The 22,095-nt window shown below is 44.2% G+C and overlaps 2 protein-coding genes across 2 annotated transcripts; both read left to right on the top strand.

The window, feature by feature from the left end:
- The first annotated feature begins 686 nt into the window (after nt 1-686).
- On the top strand, nt 687-6,990 carry pfn1 (profilin 1). Its single transcript, XM_036547868.1, has 4 exons — nt 687-784; nt 1,034-1,202; nt 5,782-5,977; nt 6,644-6,990. The coding sequence occupies exons 2-4, from the start codon at nt 1,071-1,073 to the stop codon at nt 6,739-6,741; spliced, it is 426 nt and encodes a 141-aa protein (XP_036403761.1). The 5' UTR covers nt 687-784; nt 1,034-1,070; the 3' UTR covers nt 6,742-6,990.
- A 2,894-nt stretch (nt 6,991-9,884) lies between these two features.
- Nucleotides 9,885-20,754, top strand: eno3 (enolase 3, (beta, muscle)). The gene is made up of 12 exons (XM_036548248.1): nt 9,885-9,958; nt 14,252-14,341; nt 14,512-14,607; nt 14,717-14,775; nt 14,902-14,971; nt 16,684-16,817; nt 17,685-17,907; nt 18,508-18,705; nt 18,890-19,091; nt 19,703-19,811; nt 19,929-19,987; nt 20,423-20,754. Exons 2-12 carry the CDS (start codon nt 14,257-14,259, stop codon nt 20,490-20,492), a joined length of 1,305 nt encoding a protein of 434 aa, XP_036404141.1. The 5' UTR covers nt 9,885-9,958; nt 14,252-14,256; the 3' UTR covers nt 20,493-20,754.
- Nucleotides 20,755-22,095: the final 1,341 nt, after the last annotated feature.

Genomic DNA, 22,095 nt, shown 5'->3' with positions numbered 1-22,095 from the left:
TGGCACTGTCATTAAAGCCCACCGCGCAGTAGGTCTTTCCTAGATCTTGAGTCCTTAATTCTTTACCCCCTTCCCCTCCCGCTTTCGGAGACACACAACTCAGGAATGAACGCCTGGAGTGAGACGTGTCGTCACATGTCCTCTGTGCAGTCGCGCAGATTTGTACATCTTCGATAAAGCGGCCTGTCTCTACCTGCCGCGCTTGTTGCTGTCTTAGGCAGATCGAAGTTACTTCTGCCTTCCACCGAATCCATCTTTAATTTCTCAAGTTATCAGCTACTTTAATGGAAAACCACGTTGTCGGGATGTGACGCTGGAAAACGTTGAACATTTTATAGTCCTATAAGTGTAGCCTATAGGTTATATAACCAACACACATAAATCTAAAACAAGGAAACAAAGCAACAACTTTGACCTAAAGTAAATCCATATAAATGATCAAAGATATGTTATTAAATGCACATAACTGAAATGCCTATTGGTGCATAGTTATATTCTGGAGGTTTAAAACCGTAGGTTATCTTTTGAAATGCATTGTCTATGCTTTAAAATAGGGAGTACACTTAATAAGAGGCTAAAACATGAGAAAGAATCAAAATATATTAAGGAAAGTAATTATGATAGGCTCCTGCACCGGTCACGATGCTGCAGGGGCATCCCCCTTCGTGCATTCAGGAAGTATCCTGTGGGATGGGCGCGCGGCGCCATGGTTGAATATAAATGCTGGGTGACTTCCTCCCTCTCACTTTGCAACTTTGCAAAAGTCACAAGGACTGTCCTTCAGGTAGTTTGCTTATTTTACATATTTTTATATACCTATACATGTACCAGTTGCAAATTCTGCAAAAACATGGATGGCTGTTTCATACAACTGAAGTCAGATACATTCGTTTTATAGGCTACTCAACGGTGTATTCTTAGTACGGGAAACTTTGGCTATTTTTTCTGTTGTTCACGGTGCGGTTACAGTTGGTTGTGTTTCTCCTCTTCCTCTCATCTTATATCCGTGTCTTCACGTATTTTTCTTTTTCAGAAGCCTCACCGAAAATCACCAAGAGACCACATTAAGAATGTCTTGGGACCAGTACGTTGACAGTTTGATGGGGGCAGATGGTGTGCAGGACGCCGCGATATTGGGGTGCGAAAGCGGCAAAGAAGCCGTATGGGCGTCGTGCAAGACTGGAGTATTCGGCAGTATCACGGTAAACTACTTGTCCCGTAACTGTTGTTTCTAACATTTAGAACACTACAAGCGACTTAACCGTGTGTAATCTACACTGCTAAACGAGATAGATTTACGTCTACTTCTGATTAATCTTGTCTTTAGCTATGGAATTTAGGAATTTTTTATTCTTCAACATTTAAATTGTTTTCCACCTGTATACTATGAAAAGAAGTTCCTTTAAGTCTACCCACCTTACTTTGTTACTTAGTTGCTGTTCATTCCTTTTAAGCCCAGTCTAAATTATGTTGCCCGTTCATATTGTATAAATTTTTTTAGCTGTGAGGCCCAAGCCACGGAGAACAACAGTTTTTCCCCCCACACGTTGTCTTAAGACATTCCGATTTTTTTTAAGAGTTGCTAGCTCTATGTTGAGTCATTTTGTTAAGGTAACTCATACAATTCATGACAAGGATTGTCGTGGGGTGGATGTGTAGAGATAGCGCTGCAAAACATCACAAGTTGCTCATAGGCTATTTACCTATACCTGACTAGGTTGCACTTTAATTTCCGTGTATTTCAATGTAAAATCAACAAACAAAAGTGTGCAATATATATCTTGTGTCGAGGAGGGGGCGTTGTTAGGGCGCGTCCCAGAGAAAGCGGATGTCTTATGTGAGCGCTTTTTGCAAATCTTTCGTGTCTTCTAGAATGTAAACCGCTAACTCCACGGACGCCTCAGTACTTGAGTCGTTGAACAGCTCCTTTTGGATAACAGCTTCTTGTGTAGGTTTTATCCAGTTCTCGTCAATATACATTTTGCTCAACTGTGTATGAGGAGCAAGTATCAGGAACTAACGTTACGCATTTTCCACTCGGAAGTAGCCTAAGTCGATACCGTTACACATTGTGTTCTGTCGTGAGCGAAGAACTGCCGAGGAGACATACACGTTTGAGACGAGCTTCCTTTAAATGATATGTAAGTTGTATCGTTAGAGAGCAGCTGGACTTGACTGGTGTGCGAACTGTTTGATTACCAAGAACGCTGTTTTTTGAATCATCAAACGTTTATTCTGTTAAAATGTGGCAGGCACATTTTGTTAGGCGCTAGCCCTTTGTATCCTGTAATGAAAACTGCGTAAAAAATATAGGCTAAAGACAGTTAGCCATATTGTTGCACCAGGGTTAATTCCCTCATTACCTTATTTCAATGTGAAAATGTGGGTCACGGTGTCACGTTAGACACGAGCAGTGAAGCTGAAACGGCTCGTGTTAAAATAACCACTTTAACTGCATCCGAACGGATTTCGTTAATACAACTCGGTGGTCTCAGTCAAGCTTCTTAAACGATTCCTTATTTGGTCGTACAGTTTTGCAAAACCGCTAACACAAGTTTGAGGAAGTGAAGACAACAGTACCTTTTCGACTCACTTCCTCATAGGCCCCATACGACAGCTTCTGGCCCGCCTCAGTTCCGCCATGAAAATGGCAGCCCATCACCTGACATTTAAAGGGCTGACAATGCAACCCAGAACAATCAGCAATTAACGCCTCGTTTTAGGCTGCAATTAAATATTCAACAGAACCGCTCGTTAATTTTATTCACAGAAAGCATAAAACTTGAGTGAAAGTTGAATTGCAACGAGCTACACTGGCTTGTTTGAGTGCCATCTTTGTACCAGATGGAATAAAAACAGGTTTTCTTGAAATGTGGCCTGTGTACTGTGCAGCAATTTAAGTGACTTGGTGTAAAGTAAGTTACACATTAAGTGTCACATTGCCATTTGTGCCCATTTCTATCCACTTATGACAACTGACATTAACTGTCACCATGTGAAACCCTTCCTATGACAATGTACCAGTGAATACCAATAAAAGTAGTTGATTGTAAGGCAACTCTTTGGCAGAGCTTCCTCTTTTGTGAGTACTCAGGTATGAATCAACAGTGTAAAAGGAGTTCTGAGAAAGGCATCAGGGATTGGCAAATGAAGACAGCTCTGAAACCACCAACCTGAAAGCTTTTTGAGCCTTCTGTTCCTACCCCTTCCTTCATTTCAATTATTTCTTGATGTATTTAAGTTGTTTGTTTTTTAAAATATGAAATGCTTAAGCAGTGGTTGGGCAACAAGCAGGACAGACTCTCCCCCTTTCTAGTTGGCCATCATTCTTGCAATGATTATGAGCTTGAGGCAGAAGTTTCCCATAAGCCCTGATCTAGGCCCAGATTCCCAAGCCACAATTAAAATTATGATCCTTGTCAGCTAAACAGAAAAACTGGTCCTGGATCAGCACTGATGGGAATGACACTTCTGCCACTGGGGCCCAATAAAACATATTGGTAGAGGGCTTTGAGCGGGTGGCTGGGGCGTGTGTCTGAGCAATGCAGCTGGAGGATGTAACGGATGTTAGCGCCAGTAATATTTCCAGGTAGTGCTGACCGATAAATCGCATTTTCATCGTCATCGCGATATGAACGTGCGCGATAAACACACCGCAAAAGACTGCCTGAAACGCGATGAATAAGAAAAATCATTTTATTTACACGCGCCATGCATTCACACTCAGTTTGACGTTTGACCTATGCGCTCCCGCCGCCACGTTCTTCCGGGTAAGATGACGCGCCCCTTCAAACTGATATTCCACCAATGAGTGGAAAGAGGCAGAGGCATAGCGAGCGCTGTTTGAATAGGAAATAAAATGCACTAAAGAAGCGTGTCTTTGTGATAAACTACAGTTGGACTTTTCGACAGGGTTGCCAGTCTGATTTCAAGACGACGTCACATAAAAAGCTGAAATCGTCTTATACGCTATCAAAACCGATTCCCGACAAGGTTCGCTTTGGTAAAAGCACTAAAACACCACTCTGCCAAGTGTTTACTTAAAATGAACTGCTAACCATGGAAACAAACCGTGGCTATTTCGGCGTAGGAACGAGTGTTGAAATTGACTAATTGAAATTGAAATTGGCTAAAATGCATGCTTTATTTTAAGGTGACGCGATCTCAGTTAGGAAACCGAAGTATTGCCATTTCAGTCACGCAAGTTAGTGCGAAATCACTACCAATTAGCCAAAATAATTTTGCCAAACCTGGCAGCCCCGGTAAGCGGATTCTGTTGTATTTCCGACCAATAATCTGTTGTTGGTGTTATTAGTTAGCCAACGTTACTAAAAACGAAATTACCAAATCGTTCCAAGTGACCCTGTGAATGAGAAGCTAAGTTGCGTTTTGATATTGTGGCTCATTAGCTATCATATGGGGCATTTTGTGATGATGTGTAACTCAAACGTTGCTCAATGTAAACTTAAGACCCCCCCAAAAAAGGCCATATGGACATACTGCAGGTCTATATACATAGAGCAGTGTTAGTGACAATATGTCATGGGGTTGACATAATTCACAGCAGCCAGCAAGCTCAAAGGCCCTCCCTGCTTTTGCTGGGTGTTGGCAAGTTTAGCCCGAGGGTCTAGATTTCCCACTGTGATATGGAGGCTTTACACTCAGCAGGTTCCTGGAATGCCGTTTCGGCTCTGTCACCCGAGGGAAACCCACTTGCTTTAAACAGACACGCTGCAACATGGGATGCGCCTCGCAAAAAGACCCGTGCTGTCTGCCTGTTGCCCCCTGGGGACCGACAGATAATGAATCAGTGTTGCCACCCCCCACCCAAACTAACCATCCACCCACGCTACTGAAACGTGACCACTCCCGGATCGGGAATACGCGTGCGTTTTGTGCAGGAGAGTAAATCTAACCGCGCCATGGGACGATGACCATTGGGAGGGGCTGAAGGCAATGGGTCTGAGGAGGGGAAATATTTAAGAGAAACACTCTGCCATCGTTCCCCAGCAAGGCAATTCTGAAGAAATGTTGGAGCATGATGAGACAGGATTGCTTGTGGAATGCCTTTCAGGGCGGGGGCTGGTGATGTAGCGCGCCCCCAGGTGCATTCAGAGCCATCCAAAATCGCCCGGCCTGTTGGAGCTTGTGCCTAGTCCTCCTTGGACTCCTCTGTGGGTCTACTTTAACAGGATTTAAAATCTTGCACGCCATATGTTCAGAACTGCATTATCCTCTGCTCTGGTGTTACTGTTTGTGATGTATTTTAATTTACATGCGACTCCTGTTTAAGCAGGACAGTGGACCTTGATGAGGAGGCATTGCAAGGTCTAGGCAGGCTGACGAGGCAGCCAGTGGTAGGGAGTAGAGCCAGTTAAGGAGTATGACCAGGACACTCGATCAACACCTCTGATCTTTAAGTCTCGGGAGGACCTTTAATGAAGCACAGCACAGCAGGACAGCCCCTCTGTCCCATTCAAAGCCTATCCTTTACCCCCTCTCCGTCGGCCTTCATCTTCTTTGGAATGCCCCCCCCCCCCCCCCCCCCCCCACCATTGGCAGAACCAGGTGTAGATTTTGTTGGGATGCCATTTTATGCTCCATCTCTCCACCTTACTTCTCAACCCACACCACCAAACCAAGCATTTCTTTGGTTTTCAGTGGGAGCTTTGATTGTCCAGGCTTTCTTAGCTCAGCTCCATATACAGGGCCCCCCACCCCAACCACACACGTGCTTAACTGCCTCTGTTGGTGATGCCTGTGTTCATGTCCCCCCCGCAGCCTGCTGAGATCCGCCAGCTGGTGGTCTCTGAACGGAGTTCCCTCTTCAGTGGCGGGCTAACATTGGCGGGCACCAAGTGCACAGTGCTGAGAGACGCACTGAACCAGGACGGCCAGTTCACCATGGACCTCCGCACCAAGGCTTCAGAGAAGGATCCCGACACCTACAACATCTCCGTGGCCAAATCGAACAAAGGTACGTCCCCCCTCGCCGGTCTGTGTACTTTCTCCCCTTCAATTTCTGTCTCTCTCTCTGTCTCTCTGTCTCTGTCTATTATTTCCTCATCTCTCTCTATCACTCTTTCTCACTGCTCCCCATTCCTCATCACTTCCTTTCTGTCTGTCTCCCTCCCTCTGTCTGCCTTTTGTCCTTTCTTTCTGTCTCTTGTTTATGCTTTATGTCCTGTCCTTTTTCTGCTGTTGTCACTCTCAGAGACTCCTTCATGATCTCCCCGGCTCCACTGAACCGGAAGCCTTAAAATGACCCAGACCATAAAATATGGCATATGGGATTGTTTTCAAGTCTGAACATTTTGAATTATGAAAACAGATCCTGAGCATGGTCGTACACTGTTGCCATGGTGAAATGGAACAGTCCCGGAAATGACCAGACACAGTTGGTGATGTAAAGATGGACCGGGATTGTTCTCACAGTGACCCGTTCCAAATGCTGTGGTTACATTTCTACCCTCCACCTCCCATGCATTAAAACCCTAGTATCCCTCATTGGTTGTGCATTGTTAATCACAGCTTTTCCGCCATGAAGGGACTTTGGATTTTTAACACAGGATTCTGGTCTGTGTAAAAAGTGCTTTAGTTGCAGGTGCTAACGGCATGTTCCACTTCTCCCTCTCCTCCACAGTTCTAGTCATTGTTAAAGGAAAGAAGGATACCCACGGAGGTAAACTGAACCCCAAAGTTTTCGGCATTGCTGATCACCTGAGGAAGTCCGGCTACTGATACCTCCCCCCGTCCCAACCCCAGCCCCCCACAGCCCCCCACAGCCCCCCACAGCCTCCGCTGTCTGCAGTTTGCAAAGAATTGGGACTGCGTCACTCTCTGAACAAAAGAAAACAAAAAAAAACATTCACCCCCACTTCTCTAGTTTTACCACTGAACATTTCATTGTGTTAATTTTTTTGATATCCCATGGAACAAAAATTTGACTCTCTTATCTAAATAAAAGATGGAATTTATTCTTTAAAAGGACTTCACGTGTATGTGTGTTTTGTTTTAAGTCAAAAAGTGGAAGACAGAAGCTATTTCAATGTGAATTGTTAGAGCTGATCAAGAAGACATAGATGGAAGTTAAAGGTGAGTTTCACATTGACAAGACGAAGTACATTTTTCACCAATTTTAAATCCATAGTATAGGATAGTATACCAGGATTTATAGTGGAAGCAGAGATCCTTAGGTGATGTCCACACTAAGATTTTAGCTAAGGTATCCTTTGTTGAAGCTGAGAGGGTAGTCTTTACCTCACTGACAATGTTCTGCCCTTCAGACTGAGGGATCTGATTGGTGTCATTCTGGTAGCATTCAATCTTCATGGCGGGAGCTCAGAATGAACTCTGCCAGCTTTTAACTAATCAAAACAAGGGCCTGCTTTGAAGTAATGTGTGTGCTATCATTTTAACGTTGGGTTCTCATTGAAAAACTTTGTTTCCAGCACTGCCACTTATACATTGTTCAAGACCAGACCTGACACAGTGCTAGATACACCCGAGGCTGACGGCAGAACGATGAGTTGAGCTGGGCTGAATGGCCTGTTATCATTATCAATGATGTGTGGAATTAATGTGTAATGCGACTATGTAAAGAATACCCACGTTAGGTTCTCGAAGATCGCTGACATGCTCACATTCAACAGAATAAAACGGTGAAGAGGAACAAACAGGAAACTGCAGATGGTGAAATGTACTACTATGGAAACTCCCGTCAACCACAGCTTGACTTTTAAACACACAGGTTCGGACACACAGCCTGTCAGAGCTGCAGATACAAGAACTGCGGATGACCGCGCGGCGCGCCCCTGTGTCTGATTAAGCGCACGCAGCAGCTGGTGCGTCGCGGACATAAACATAGATGAGTTTTCGGTCAAACAAACGAGTATGAACTATTGCATTTCTAAACATATAACCGTGTTTATGTATACGTTTATTAAACCGTAAGGCTTTGTACCGTCTTTTAAATATTTTATTTTTAAGTACATGGAAATCGTTTACGTACCATGAGGAACGTAACGATTAGACGTGTACTGTTGCTGTTATCATGTGTAGGACACAAATACAAAACAGAACTTTGATATGACGAAGACAGCAAAGTACTGCAAGCTGTGATTCTAACGACTGCTTCTGCATTCGGGATTTTTCATTTGACAACCATGACGAATCGCAACAATCTTTACAGTGAGTGTTACATAATGCCGCACATTCCACTCACCGAATTTACACGTTTAAGATCCCTCACGGGACACACAAGTTTCAAGCATCTCATCACCACTTGGGGGCTCTTCGCTACATGTAAGCGACGTGCGCCCTCTAGTGGAATGGACTGGCTGCATGTTTTGCGCTGAGAAGGCTGAGATTTATCATCTAGTTCAGCGTTTCCCAACCCTGCTCCTGAAGGCACACCGTCCTGCATATCTTCTATCTATCCCTGCTCTACCTACCTGACTGAACTCATCAGTGAGACTTTTGATTAGCTGAGCACACCTGATTTAGTCAAGCAGGAAGGATACATAGAAGATATGCAGGACAGTGTGCCTCCAGGAGCAGGGTTGGGAAACACGGATCTAGTTAGCACTAGAAAGAGCCGAGGCGCTTGCTGGTCGTTCCTTGTATCGTTGTATACATTTCAGGTTTGCAAACCTATTTCGAAAATAACAGCGCAGTTAGTCATATAGTTTATTGAGATGGTATGAACTGACATGACAGGCACGGGCCAGGAGAAAATACAGAGCGGTGCAATTGCAATCCATGGAGGTGCACAAAAAGTCATGAATACTATATAGACGTTGGGATATAAGATGACAATTCGGGGTGCACTAATGTCCATCTGGGGGTGCAATGCACCCGTAAGCATCCCCATAGTGACGGGCCTGTGACATGATATGATAAATAAGCATTAATGGGCACATTTCAGTATTGGGCCCTGGAGAATTTTTAGCGGTAATTAAGGTGCCTCATGACTCCAGTGCCAGATTGTGATTGGTACTTTTCTGCATACTGTGACACAAACATTTTTCCTGAGGATAATGCTGGCAAGAGAGCTATTGATGACACTGCTGTGGAAAGACAGAGAAAGAAAGCTGGAGAGAGAAGGAGATGGGAGAGGGTTCTTGCAGGGAGTGAAGGAGATGTTTCATGTTTTACCTGACAGTTCTGGTGTAAGGACACTAGACTGTGCTAAGCCACTGTGTATCTTCGCCCTGCCCGGGTAGCACAGTTTGGCTGCACACACTGAAGTTTGGCCAGACGATTGGTTTATGGGGTTTGAAGACTACTGGTCACCCTGAAGTAATGTTAATTTTAGCCCTACAGTAAAGGGTATGGGGTGTGCGCCGGACAGGGCACTGTAGGGCTGCCCTTTGAATCCGAACCCAAATCCAGTGTCACATTTCCCTGCTTGGGTGAACTCTGACCTTTCCTGCCGGTCTGGAGGTCTGTTAGGGAGAGTCTGACTTTTTCATCAGAGCATTACATAGGCATGAGTGAAAGTGCTATTATTTTCATTTATTTATTTATTCACCTGTGGTAGGTTTCACATCTGAGATTTTAGTGACAAGGAGAACTGCCTCAGTGAAAATTTCAGTTTAATTCTCAGAACACATGTACATGCTTCTTCTGTCAATGTCTGTCTGAAATGAAGTGACTTTTAGCCCTGCTTAAAATTGCAAAACTAGAGCCTGCAAAAGTTAATTATCAAAATGCAGGAGAATATTAGGGGAAGTCTGAACTGTTTCTGTGTCTCCATTTTCACAACAGCACAACCCATGTCTTTATCACACACTGTGTATTTAGTAGACTCAAAGATGTAAGGAATTGGCAGACCGTCTCTAAGGCCCTTACCATATCAGGAGAGGGTCCGGAGAGAATGCCTATAAAAGGTGTTGCAGAACGGGCAAAGAACACTCAGCCCGACAGTCGGACAGACGCCCAAGCCAACCACACTCAGGTAAAATTTCTACTGCCAGTATGTTGTTTTTTTTTTAAATTTGACTTTATCATCAGTATCACTCAGTGTACATTGATATGTCAGTCTTATATACAAATGTCAACAGGAGAACAGAAAATCCAAATGGCAGTTGCATTAAATACAGCTAGCCTGGAAGTTGCAGACTTGACATTTGGCATTGGAAGGATATTTGTGCAGCCATGTAATTCAATCATTCATGAGACACATTGCAGACAGATACAGAGGCTTTTAGGGGTTACTAGTGAAGAAAAGGTAAGGAACACTTATGAAAACATAAAATACTGTTAATAATTTCCTATGAAAAATTTGTCGACCGTAGGCATTTTCAGAGGGTACATCTGAGGTCACCATACAAACGCAACCGCCAATAAACATGTGCTAAGCTTTGAAAAAGACTGCTTAGATGAGCTTTTAAAAATCACGGCAAATGGTAAGCTGCTGCATCCACAGTGAAGAAATGGATGCGGTTTGCACTCATTTCCAGCGCAGTAGCTATAGGATATGCTTGGCAATGATAATGAACAGGAAAATAGTGTAAGTGCAGGTTTCATAGCATGCACTGTGATTGCACAATTATCTTAGCTGGTCCCTGATTAGGTACATGAACAAGCAAAGTTCAGCAACAACACACATGCACTGAACAAAATGTCAATTGCGTCATAAGTGCACTTGTTATTGTAATGGCTAACTGCCCTTGTAACAGTCTACCATTTTACAACTCTGTTTAACCTGTTGTGCGCTGGTTGCTCTGCGGAAACCCTCCAATAGGGGTGTTGGAAAGTGCCTTTGGTACAGCTTGAGCAGGTGAAGTTAGGTGAAGGGAACACAGCAACAGATCAGAGAACAGGGTGGGTCTGGTGATGGCAGAGCTTCTTGCTTGAATTTAACAATCATGAAAGATTTTTTTTTGGGAGGGATACAAATAGAATTCCCTTCAATCCAACTGTATTTAGCATCCAGCTTCCTGAGTAAGGAAAACTGATAGCAATTCAGTTCAGGTTATTTAGATGTGCAAGTGGGATTACAATTGGCTCACTATTCATGTGGTTTGATTAGTAATCATCCAGAAATTATCCAAATATGGATGACTTCATTTTCCAAATAATCATTTTTGCAAATATTTTACTATACTATTTTATATTACAATGACTTAATTATTTGCGGATGTAAGAAATAAATTCATATTCCATAGATATAACGAAGATGTTCTTTATCTAGTCCCTTACATATTCTGATAGCTGCAATATGGATTTAATGTATGTAGCTGTTGGGCTTTAGCTGAGATAAGAACCCTGGAGCTCTCTGCTCCAGAGCCTGGTTCCACTGCACCTTACAGTCACAGTGCTGTAAGAAGTGCTGGGAGCCAGACTGCAGAGCGCGGTAGAAGAAGCCAGGCTCCCTGCTGTGATGACTGGTCTTGTTTCTGTCTCTGTGAAACGTCCTCGCAATGTTTCAGTCACGTCGGGTTGACGGCATTGCTCTTGTCAATGCCGCAGTGACAATGCTGAAAGACGAGGCCGCCGTTCGTCGAGGGCTGACATTTGTGGCGTTCCCAGAGTCAGCAGGTGACACTGCTGTTGAGTTGTGCAGGGATCATAGCATTGCGGGGAAGGAGCATCAGGGGGCATTGGGGGGCATTAGGGGGTGTGGGGGGGGGGGGGGGTTTGGAGTTCTTCGCAGGTCATGGACAGTGTAAGTTGCCACCTGCCATAGGTCACTTCCCTCCTTTACTAGCCCTCGGCACCTCGCCTATCCATGCTTTCCGTACAAAAGGTCAGCTCATAACATCGCAGAGAGTGCTGTCTCAGCAGGTCAGAAAGTACAGGGACGTGTGTTGATAACTGTGAGCCCCCCACCCCCGCCTCCTGCCCCCTTTCCCCCGCTCACCCTTCCTCCCCGGGACTGAGAAGGACTGAAACAACCCCGAGGTTGGGAGAGGCGGACGCAATGCAGCCAATCTCTGGAATCCCTAAGCACCGGTGTACGCGTACGCGAACAGATCAAACAGATTGCAAAGTGACCAATTGCCTTGCGGCAAGAGTGACGAAATTTGTGTTGTCTGATCGTGCATGCGATCATCAAGTACACCAGTCAGTAGAAGTCAGTGCTTTTTTTAAAACTTTTTTTTCCACATAAAAAATGCATAAAATATGCTAAATAGAAAAATAAAAAAGCATTAAACTAATGGTCATATACTTAGGCTCCCCTACTATTACTATTCCCCCTCAGTCTGTGTGTACTGTAGGCCGGTGTGGCACTGTATAAACGTGATATAAATATATCGACCCACCAAATGCGTGCCAGTGTACTGTAATACAGTACTGACACTCCCAGCCCCTGTCTGGTGGGGCAGACACACACAAAAAGGTCAGTGGGAAAGATCAGGGTTCAAGAGGGTGGCTTCAGAAGGTCAGACAGAACTGAGACCTGTGAGGAAACTGATATATATGATATTAAGCTTCCCCATACCCACTCATGTGCCAAAGCCTTTTAGGAGCACATTTAGGAGATCTCCAAAGCATCTTGAGACATGTAGTTTCATGTGCCAGTTCAGAAGGGGACATAGCCTTATTGAACTGTGATTTGTGGCCTCTGATCACCGTTAAACCCATCCTTGTTTTCTTCTGGCCTCCACAGCAGGCTTATGTAGGCAGTGCATGTTGGTGATATCATAATACAGACATTCCAATGGTCTGTCAATGTACCTGTTATGCCACTGCAACATTGCAGTGGTATTAGGAAAGTGCAGTGCATTATCTGATTGTGTATGTGGAGGGGGAGGGGCAATTGCTTGACAGGACGGTAGAGGGGGTAGAAGCAAGACTGCATGCTAGTGGTGTGAAATTTACAACCCCCCCAAACATTGGCCTCTTAGAACTCCTTTCCCTGCTTGGACTATTAATACTCTTCCTTAGAGAGTGGCAGGGGCTGAACCAGTGCAGAAAGTGGAATGTGAGGAGCTTCAGTCTGTGAGTACAGCTGCTATGTGGGACTGTGGGTGCAGTTACAAGGTAGAGGTGAGGGGGTGTGTCAGGCAAGATTTAAGAGTAAAGCAGAGGGAGGAGTAGGTGCAAAAACAGCTGTGAATGGAAGGTGACAGAGAGGAAGAGAAGGGTGGAGTTGTAAATACATAAATAGAAACTGGGGAACCATATATATGTGAGTGTGTGTATATGTATGCATTTACTATGTACATACTTACACCTCCGCTCTTTACTTCCCCTCTGCCCCCTCTTAAATCTTGCCTGACACAACCCTTCGTGTCTACCATGTCACTCCACCCAGAGTCCCACAAAGCAGCTGTACTCACAGACTGAAGCTCCTGACACTCAGCTCTGTGGACTGGTTTAACCCCTGCCACTCTCTATGGAGGATTATATATTTTTTATGCTGCATGTGGTGACTTGACATGCAAGAGCGGAGTGTGGTTTTTTAATCTATTCAACGTTTGGGCTAAGTGGGAGAACAGAGGGAGAAAGGCCAGGTTAAAATGCAAATAGGAGAGACTGAGAGAGAGGACAGTTTACCAGCAGCACTGACTACACCTAATGAGCTCTGACTGGATTATGGTTGCACCTCAGCAATTACACAAGCTCCACCCATTGCCCTTATTGGGCTCTGGTGACATCGCTGTGGTATGATTGGTTTCTGCCTGCATTAGTCTGTCAGCGGACAAAGAGGATTGGGAGCCCAAGCTCCAGGATTACTTCCGGGCTTGCTCCAAAGTGGATTCAGAACGGGGATAAGCAGAGGAAACCTGCACCGCGGTCAATAAAAGACTCTCAGAATTTGTCCATAGCACAAATGGACCAAAACTATGAACTTGACCTGAGTTGGTCAGCTTTGCCAAAAAAGATCTTTGCCATCTTTGTAGTCTTGGACAACTACTTCCACTACAGATGCAGTTACTGGGTGTTCTTGTTACCACTATATAATCTTTGCCAGCATCTTGGGTTTGACAGACATTGCATTTGACAGTGCAGCCAAGGATGGTGTGAATAAATTGACAAAGTTAATCTCAACAGCAATGGCATTTCAGAGACTTGCAAATACAGGTGATTGTCAAACAGACAGCTGGTATTCCCAAAATGCTGTGTGTCTTGAATGTGCATACAGATAATGTGACTGCATTACAATACCTGGAGAGAGACACATGTATTTTAGCTATGGGTTTGAATTGTTGTTTTGAATGTTTTTCTTGTCTCTTTTTTCTATATCCTTCATTCTTTGATTTCATTCCCTCCTTTTTCTCTCCCCCCTCTCTCTCCACAGTCAAAATGTCCATCACAAAGATTCACGCCCGTGAGATCCTCGACTCCCGAGGAAACCCCACTGTGGAGGTGGATCTCTTCACAGCCAAAGGTTAAACTCACTCTCATACTCTCGTACACATGCTGTGTTATACACACACACAAACACGCACAGATGCCAACTGCTGTCTCTCTGTGTTCTGACCTCTCCACTCGCATTCCTGAATGTCCCCTGGGCCTCCCCTCTGACCTGTGCCCCCCCATATCCCCCCCCCCCCCCAGGGCGCTTCAGGGCTGCCGTGCCCAGCGGAGCCTCCACAGGCGTCCACGAGGCTCTGGAGCTGAGAGACGGAGACAAGGCACGCTACCTGGGCAAAGGTGAGGAGCTCCCAACCATAGGCTCAGCTGCAGCCTGCACCTCATCACAGAGCAAAACCCTTACAAATGAAATGAAGTACTTCCTAAGTGGCTCTTCCCCATTTCACAGGCACAAAGAAGGCTGTTGACCATGTCAACAAGGACATTGGCCCCAAGCTGATTGAGCAGGTGAGATCATAGTACTAAACCTGTCGTTTCATTCAGACACGGGCAGGTAAACATAGGTGAAAAAAATGCATTTTCCCCTCTGTATTACTCCGGCTGTTTGTTGATTCTCTATCTTTCTTTGAGTAGAAGCTGAGTGTGGTTGAGCAGGAGAAGATTGACAAGTTCATGCTGGGCTTGGATGGCACTGAGAACAAATGTGAGTCCAGCTGTTGCCTCCACAGTTCCTTTTGCACTCATACACTGTGCAACACTTGGGATGTTACTTAAACAGAGCCAGTATACTCTTAAAAATAAGAATATATTGGCTATAGAGACAATGGGCCATATGTATCAATCTTTGTGTACAACTTGCCGTTCGGATTTTAAAAGAGAGGCCAAAAAACGAATAAGTACACACAGGACCAGTGTGTCCGCACCTGGCGCCACAAGGGTGCAAGAGGGGGCTTTGCCCCCTCAGTTGTATTTTCTGCCCCCCCGAGTTTAAGTTTTATGTACCCTATGGAAAAATGGCAAAAACAACAAAAATATTGGAAATGTTGGAATACTCGTTAGTAATGACACAGGGAAGTGAAGTTTCGGTCAAAGAGAGAGAGAGAGAGAGAGACAGCTGCATGGCGTGAGCATAAAAACAGACAAAACAATCTGATCATCTTTGTTTTTTTTTTTTTTTACTTAATGACCCTGACGCTCTTGGCTATTGTTTTGTTGATTTTAGCAGTCATCTCTCAGTGGTTAGAATCGTTCATAAATTCTATTATTTTGCGTCTTGTAGATCTATGTTCCGAGTGCTCTGATTCCCTAAATTGTGCAAGGACACTCAGGTTTAATACTGGCTTCACTACTGCTGTGAAATAAATGTATTATTTGTTATTGAAACAGCAGTCTTGTTATTTAGCCTTTCAGAGGCTATTGCATGGATAATCTATGAATTTCATTAAACCTACCACCAGACCAATTTTAGGTGGTGACCTGGCAATCTGCCCCAAATATTCCAATTTCATATTATGGCCATGATGCACAAACACATGTAAAAGGTAAGGTAGGGAATTATTCGCATCTAGTCAAAACATCACTATATTGCCACCAGCAGGATGAAAAACATGCAGAAATAGGTATAGCAGGAGGATAATCTACTGTTTTACTATATAAAAAGATTTGCCCCCTCGCCATTTTTAACTGCCCCGTCAGTTACTTCATCCTGGCGCCGGGACCTGGCACGATAACACTCATCAATGATTGACACAAGACCCATTTACTTGCATCACCGTTAGTTCCTCTTGGTGTCACTAATCCTCAAATTACAAATTTTATGCGTACACCACCTCGAGACCATGCACAGAGGTATGCATGTTTTCCTGGCAAGTTTCTTTTCATAAATACCGTTTTATGTGTAGAAAAGTGCTCAGCACAGTCTTAGTGCATATACACCATTGATACATGTGGTCCAATATGTGATACTACTTAATATACTCCTACTGTGCTTTTCCTGGTGGGAACACCCCACTACAGTCTACTGTAACTGCATCATATAGAATAAATACGTCACCAATATTTGACTCATTCACACCAGTTAAATGGACTCCAAAGAAAAGCACTATGATTAGTTTAAACCTGAAGATGACTCATGAAGACAGTTATCCAAAACAGTTTAGCAGCTCAGTTTTGCCCACCCATACCCCTGGAACACCCTGCAGTGCAATCAGCTGCAGACACTTCAATGCACCAGGTGGCTTTCAGCTGCCAGAGACACAGACTCAATCTGACATTCTGACTTAAGCCACTCAGCAGTTCTGTTTGAAATGCATGCACACTGCTGTAGGTTTTGTTGTGGTAGCACAATGCTCTGAGCTCATATGTTAAATGCCCCCCCTCCCCCCCCCAAACCTGCTCCTTCTCTGTTCTTAACAGCCAAGTTTGGTGCCAATGCAATCCTGGGCGTTTCTCTGGCTGTGTGTAAGGCTGGTGCTGCAGAGAAAGGCGTGCCCCTGTACCGCCATATCGCTGACCTGGCTGCTCACAAGGATGTGATCCTGCCTGTGCCTGTGAGTACCAGGATGTGAACAGGAAGAAAGCAGATCTGCACAGGAAGCGAGCATTAGTGAACGGGAAGTAAGCAAGGCAAGAACGGGAAAGAAGCAGGAAGTGAACAGGATGTAAACAGGAAGCGAGTTGGAAGTGAACAGGAAGTAAACGCGTTGTGAACAGGGTATGAGCAGGAGAGGTGGAGGGTGCGAAATCAAGAACAGTGTGGAAAATGTAGAGGGAACTGATGATTTTTATCAGAACTTGAAAATAGCAAACTTTTAGTTTCATTCCACCTGCTGTCGTAGGACATGCGGAAGATGTGAGTTTTAGAAGCAATGAGTTCAGTTTAGGGATTAATCACATTTTACACCTACCAATTTTGTGTACAGTATGATATCTCCTCTGGCTTAATTCTTCCAATACTAAAGGTAACAAGTAACAAATATTCTTCCAACCTCAGCTGTAGATACTCAAGAAGATCAACTCTGCAGCTAAAAGACTGCTATGTTGAAATGTCTGAGATGGAATAAACATTTAACAGATGTTCTTACCCAGAGCGACCTATACATTACAATTTTCCATTTTCCATTTATACAGTTGGATATTTACTGAGGCAATTTAGGTTGAATACCTTGCTCAACGGCACAGCAGCAATGCCCCATTGGGGAATTGAAGCAACAATGTTTCCGATACAAGCCCTGCTCCTTACCATTACTGGTCAACCTTACTTCTACTGATCAAAAAGTGATTTTTTTAATGACAAAGTTTTTGTCTCTCTTTCTGTCCACTCAATCCATTCATTCATCACTTCTTCCTCCTTCACCCTCCCCTCTCTGCTCTCCCTCTCTCTCACATCCCTTTGTCCAATCCCCCCATACCACTAGGCCTTCAATGTCATCAACGGCGGCTCCCACGCAGGCAACAAGCTGGCTATGCAGGAGTTTATGATCCTGCCCGTTGGTGCTTCCAACTTCCACGAGGCCATGCGTATGGGCGCCGAGGTCTACCACAACCTGAAGAGCGTCATCAAGGGCAAGTACGGCAAGGATGCCACCAACGTGGGGGACGAGGGCGGCTTCGCTCCCAACATCCTGGAGAACAATGAGGGTAGGGGCCACCGCTGCCATCTGCTCAAGGAGAAGGGGGGGGGGGGGGGATAGTCATCTCAGGAGGATGGATTTACAGTTACACTACACTACAGTCACCCCAAGAACAGTGCTCATTACTTACCTTTTACATTAACACATATTGATTTGCTTTCATATTAAGTTTTATATAATCAAGTTTTTAAAATTAGATTTAAGTTGTTATTCTTCAGCAGACACTTACCCAAAGAGATTTACTGATTAGTGCATTATCGTAAAACTAGACGGACAGTAGAAGAGGTAGAAGAATAGTCTGTAACATTTTTTTGATAAATCAATGCTTAAATAAATCAGCCAGTCTTTTGATGCTGAAATAATTATTCTGTTATGTGCAAGTGCCATATTGAAGCCATATAATAAGCTGGACAATAAGAACACTGGTACTTAGCTTTACATGGTTTCCTTTGTTGAATGTGCAGATCTCTGTGTGATTAGTATTCTTACTATACATTTATTGCTTCTAGTGACCCATTACTTACAATATATTTGAGCAAGCTAAACAAGGCATTGTATGTGTGCATGGACATGACCCATCCTCTCTCCCTCTCTTTGACCTGCCCAGCCCTGGAGCTGTTGAAGACTGCAATCGAGAAGGCCGGCTATTCCGACAAGATCATCATCGGCATGGATGTGGCCGCGTCTGAGTTCTTCAAAAATGGCAAATACGACTTGGACTTCAAGTCCCCTGATGACCCTGCCCGGCACATCACGGGCGAGAAGCTAGGAGACCTGTACAAAAGCTTCATCAAGGGATACCCAGGTACCGGCATGCATGTGTGCTGCGTGTGCAGTTATCTCTCACTCCACTTTACTATTTGCTCATTAACCATACCCCCATGATTTTCAGGTTGGGCTAGAACGTCCCCCTGCTCGTCTCCTCTCAATCTCACTCCTCCTCCATCTCCCTGCATCTGACTCTGGCATCGTTTACTTCTGTCTTACAGTGCAGTCCATTGAAGACCCCTTCGATCAGGATGACTGGGAGCACTGGGCCAAGTTCACTGGCTCTGTCGACATCCAGGTGGTAGGGGACGACCTGACCGTGACCAACCCCAAGCGTATCCAGCAGGCTGTGGAGAAGAAGGCCTGCAACTGCCTGCTGCTCAAGGTCAACCAGATTGGCTCGGTCACAGAGTCCATCCAGGCGTGAGTATCAGACAACAGAGACATCCTACAGGCATGAGTAATAGAGAGCAGAGAGATTGTTGAATCAGGAGTATCAAAGACCAACGGGGTCCTTCAGTTCTGAGTATGAGAGATCACCGAGGTCCTTCAGTTATGAGCAACAGAGACCAGAGAAGTTCCTTTAGGCATGAATAACAGAGACCAGAGACCATTCAGAGGTCAGTGTGTAAATTGGCTTTCAGTCGATTCTGGTAACCTTTTACCCCTTCATCTAAAGTCTTGGATGACATGCACAGGTATGCAATTACCAGGACAGTTGGACAATTCAGAGGTGCACCCACATCATGATCACACCGCTGATCGTAAATAGTGAAGGTGACAGCACACAGTTTCAAAATCATGCACAGTCTTACTGCAAAGGCACAAAGGCTACTATACTACACAGAATCTGACATATAGATTCAGCGAGGCTTTAGAGTCAGTCTGTGGAAGGGCTGGCATCAAAGGATGGCAGTGAATCTGTGCCAATGTGCAACTGATTCCCAGCCTAATGTACTCTGGGGTTAGATCAGGTTGGTGAGGATGCCTTTTGTGTGTGTGTGTAATATATACTGACCGCTCTATGCTGGCAGCTGCAAGCTGGCACAGTCCAATGGCTGGGGTGTGATGGTGAGCCACCGCTCTGGGGAGACAGAGGACACCTTCATTGCTGACCTGGTTGTTGGTCTGTGCACTGGACAGGTAACTCCTCCCCCGCCCCTCCACCCCTGGGCAAACGTCCATTACCCATCACATCTGAGTGAAAGGTTCTCATCTTCAACTCCGCTAACCTGAATTTTGTCTGCCTCTCCCCTGTAGATCAAGACCGGTGCCCCCTGCAGGTCAGAGCGTCTGGCGAAATACAACCAGCTGATGAGGTGAGCTCAGTGGGAGTGGTTTAACTATGTAGTGCGCAGTGTGTCATGCACAGCTTGCCCAAGGGTAAAACAGCAGTGCCCCAGTGGGGAATCAAGCCAGGAATGTTTTGGTTACGAGCCTTACTGGGCTGTGCCAACTCACACAGATTTATTGGTCACGTTTACATTTGGTTATTTGGTTAAAAATTTCCTCAGCAGATATCCAGCTGTATACATGGATAAAATCATAACCTATGCAAGTTGCTCTGAATAAGACAGTCTGCTAAATGACAGTAATATAATAATATAATTCATAGCACTCTCATATATATATATATATATATATATATATATATATATATATATATACACACACACAAAATACTTGTTTTTTGCATTATTATGTACATATTTGTATGTGTCTGACATCGGTCCCTGTCCTCTCGTTTCCCGCAGGATCGAGGAGGAGCTTGGAGACAAAGCTAAGTTCGCCGGGAAAAACTTCCGTCACCCCAAGGTCAACTAAGCAGGTGGCTCACTCTTCTCCCCATGTCACCGCCCAAGAACATCGGTCATCCACCGACCTTCCGCCCTCTCCCACCCCCTTTGATGGAGAGGCAGGGGATGGTGGTAGGGGATATGGATCGGGGACTTTGGAGAGATTAGCCATTGTGCTCTGATCTGAAGCAATTCCACTTTTTTTTATCTTTGATCCACATTGCTCTCGATCTGTGTTGTCAGAGGTACTTTTCATGTAACACAAAATAAAATAAAAAAAACAAAACCCATCTTTTTGTGCGATATTTGTTTTTTTTATTATTATTTTTAAATAATCATCTTGACTTCATGCCCTCACCCTGAGCAGATCAGCTCTATCACAGCATCAACTCATGTCTGACATTCCACTGTGTTGACCTTTGACCCTTTCAAATGTAACAAGGGATAAAAGGCACAGATAGAGAATGGCTGCATGAGAGGACAATTAATCTCCCGTACATGTCAATTCAGCTTTCTCTAAACAGTGCTGTGAGGTAAAAATGTTGCTACAATGTTACATATATGTTACATACATGTGCAAATGTTGTGTTAGCTAGATTGCTGCAGACTTCATATTGGGTATTACTACTTTTATAATTAAACATTCTCATTCTGAACAGCACATTATTAAACACACTGCAGGAGTTCAACTTGTGTTTTTGTAACCACTGTAGGTCAAATACGAATACTAATCGGAGAAACGTTGTATTGACTTGGCTGAATGCCACCCCATCATACTTTATTTTAACTTAAGTATAATGTGAGGCACTCAGCAAAACTGTCCCAGTAGTCACCTCTGAGTAGATGACTCCTTACGTTCTACTGTGTACTGCCACCTTTGGCATGTGTTTGCCATAAATCAATCAATCAATCAATCAATCAATCAAGGTGTATTTCATTTACGGCCTTATATAAAAAGAGAGCATTGTGCAAGTTCAGCTCAATGAAATTGTTGTGCTAGGTCGGTTTAGTGTGATTGCAATCACATCTTCACACAATGCATTAAAAAAATTCAACAAAGAAATAAATTTTGACATGTCAGAATCTGAATTACATACATTACTGGAGAAAAGGAGAACGTCTGTAATTAAAACCGTATAGGGTCTTCTATACACACAAACTACCTCTGGCTTGGACCTACATCCTTACACAGATTCGCATCAGCTTGGAACACTACACGTTAAATTTACCATCTTAATTTCGACTCATTATCATCAAGTTAACAGACGTAAACCGAATATTAACCTGCTGGAGAATACGAAAGTTCTCCATCACGTAGTCATATTTTTCCTGTGTATTTAAGCTATCGGAGACCGTCCGGCAGTGAAAGACTGTGGTCTCATTTGCTCAGATCCATGCTTATGAACAAGGAGGTAGCTGAAGCATGCAGTTTTCAGGCACACAAGGAACGACTTCACATCCATAAACAGCATCATAAATAATGCCCATTTATACATTTTTAATTTAATTTTGGAATTAATTTTCCTTTAATTTGGAATTAGCAAGGTCACGGAAATAAAAAAAATGCCAGGGAATACAATATTCCTGGTTAGTGCGTGTGACTTCACTCAACAATATGGAGATACAACCTT

This window comes from Megalops cyprinoides, chromosome 16 (genome assembly GCF_013368585.1).
Source record: "Megalops cyprinoides isolate fMegCyp1 chromosome 16, fMegCyp1.pri, whole genome shotgun sequence".
Classification (NCBI taxonomy): domain Eukaryota; kingdom Metazoa; phylum Chordata; class Actinopteri; order Elopiformes; family Megalopidae; genus Megalops; species Megalops cyprinoides.
Note: the sequence above shows the minus strand (reverse complement) of the source record. Positions and strands in the feature narration are given on the sequence as shown.

What these genes read in the sequence shown, in the direction of transcription:
- pfn1 (XM_036547868.1), top strand. Translation starts at nt 1,071, where the DNA reads ATGTCTTGGGACCAGTACGTTGACAGTTTGATGGGGGCAGATGGTGTG. An exon ending in GAGTATTCGGCAGTATCACG is followed by an intron (nt 1,203 to 5,781) that starts GTAAACTACTTG and finishes TCCCCCCCGCAG; the next exon opens with CCTGCTGAGATCCGCCAGCT. An exon ending in CGTGGCCAAATCGAACAAAG is followed by an intron (nt 5,978 to 6,643) that starts GTACGTCCCCCC and finishes TCTCCTCCACAG; the next exon opens with TTCTAGTCATTGTTAAAGGA.
- eno3 (XM_036548248.1), top strand. Translation starts at nt 14,257, where the DNA reads ATGTCCATCACAAAGATTCACGCCCGTGAGATCCTCGACTCCCGAGGA. An exon ending in GGATGGCACTGAGAACAAAT is followed by an intron (nt 14,972 to 16,683) that starts GTGAGTCCAGCT and finishes TGTTCTTAACAG; the next exon opens with CCAAGTTTGGTGCCAATGCA. An exon ending in CATCCTGGAGAACAATGAGG is followed by an intron (nt 17,908 to 18,507) that starts GTAGGGGCCACC and finishes TGACCTGCCCAG; the next exon opens with CCCTGGAGCTGTTGAAGACT.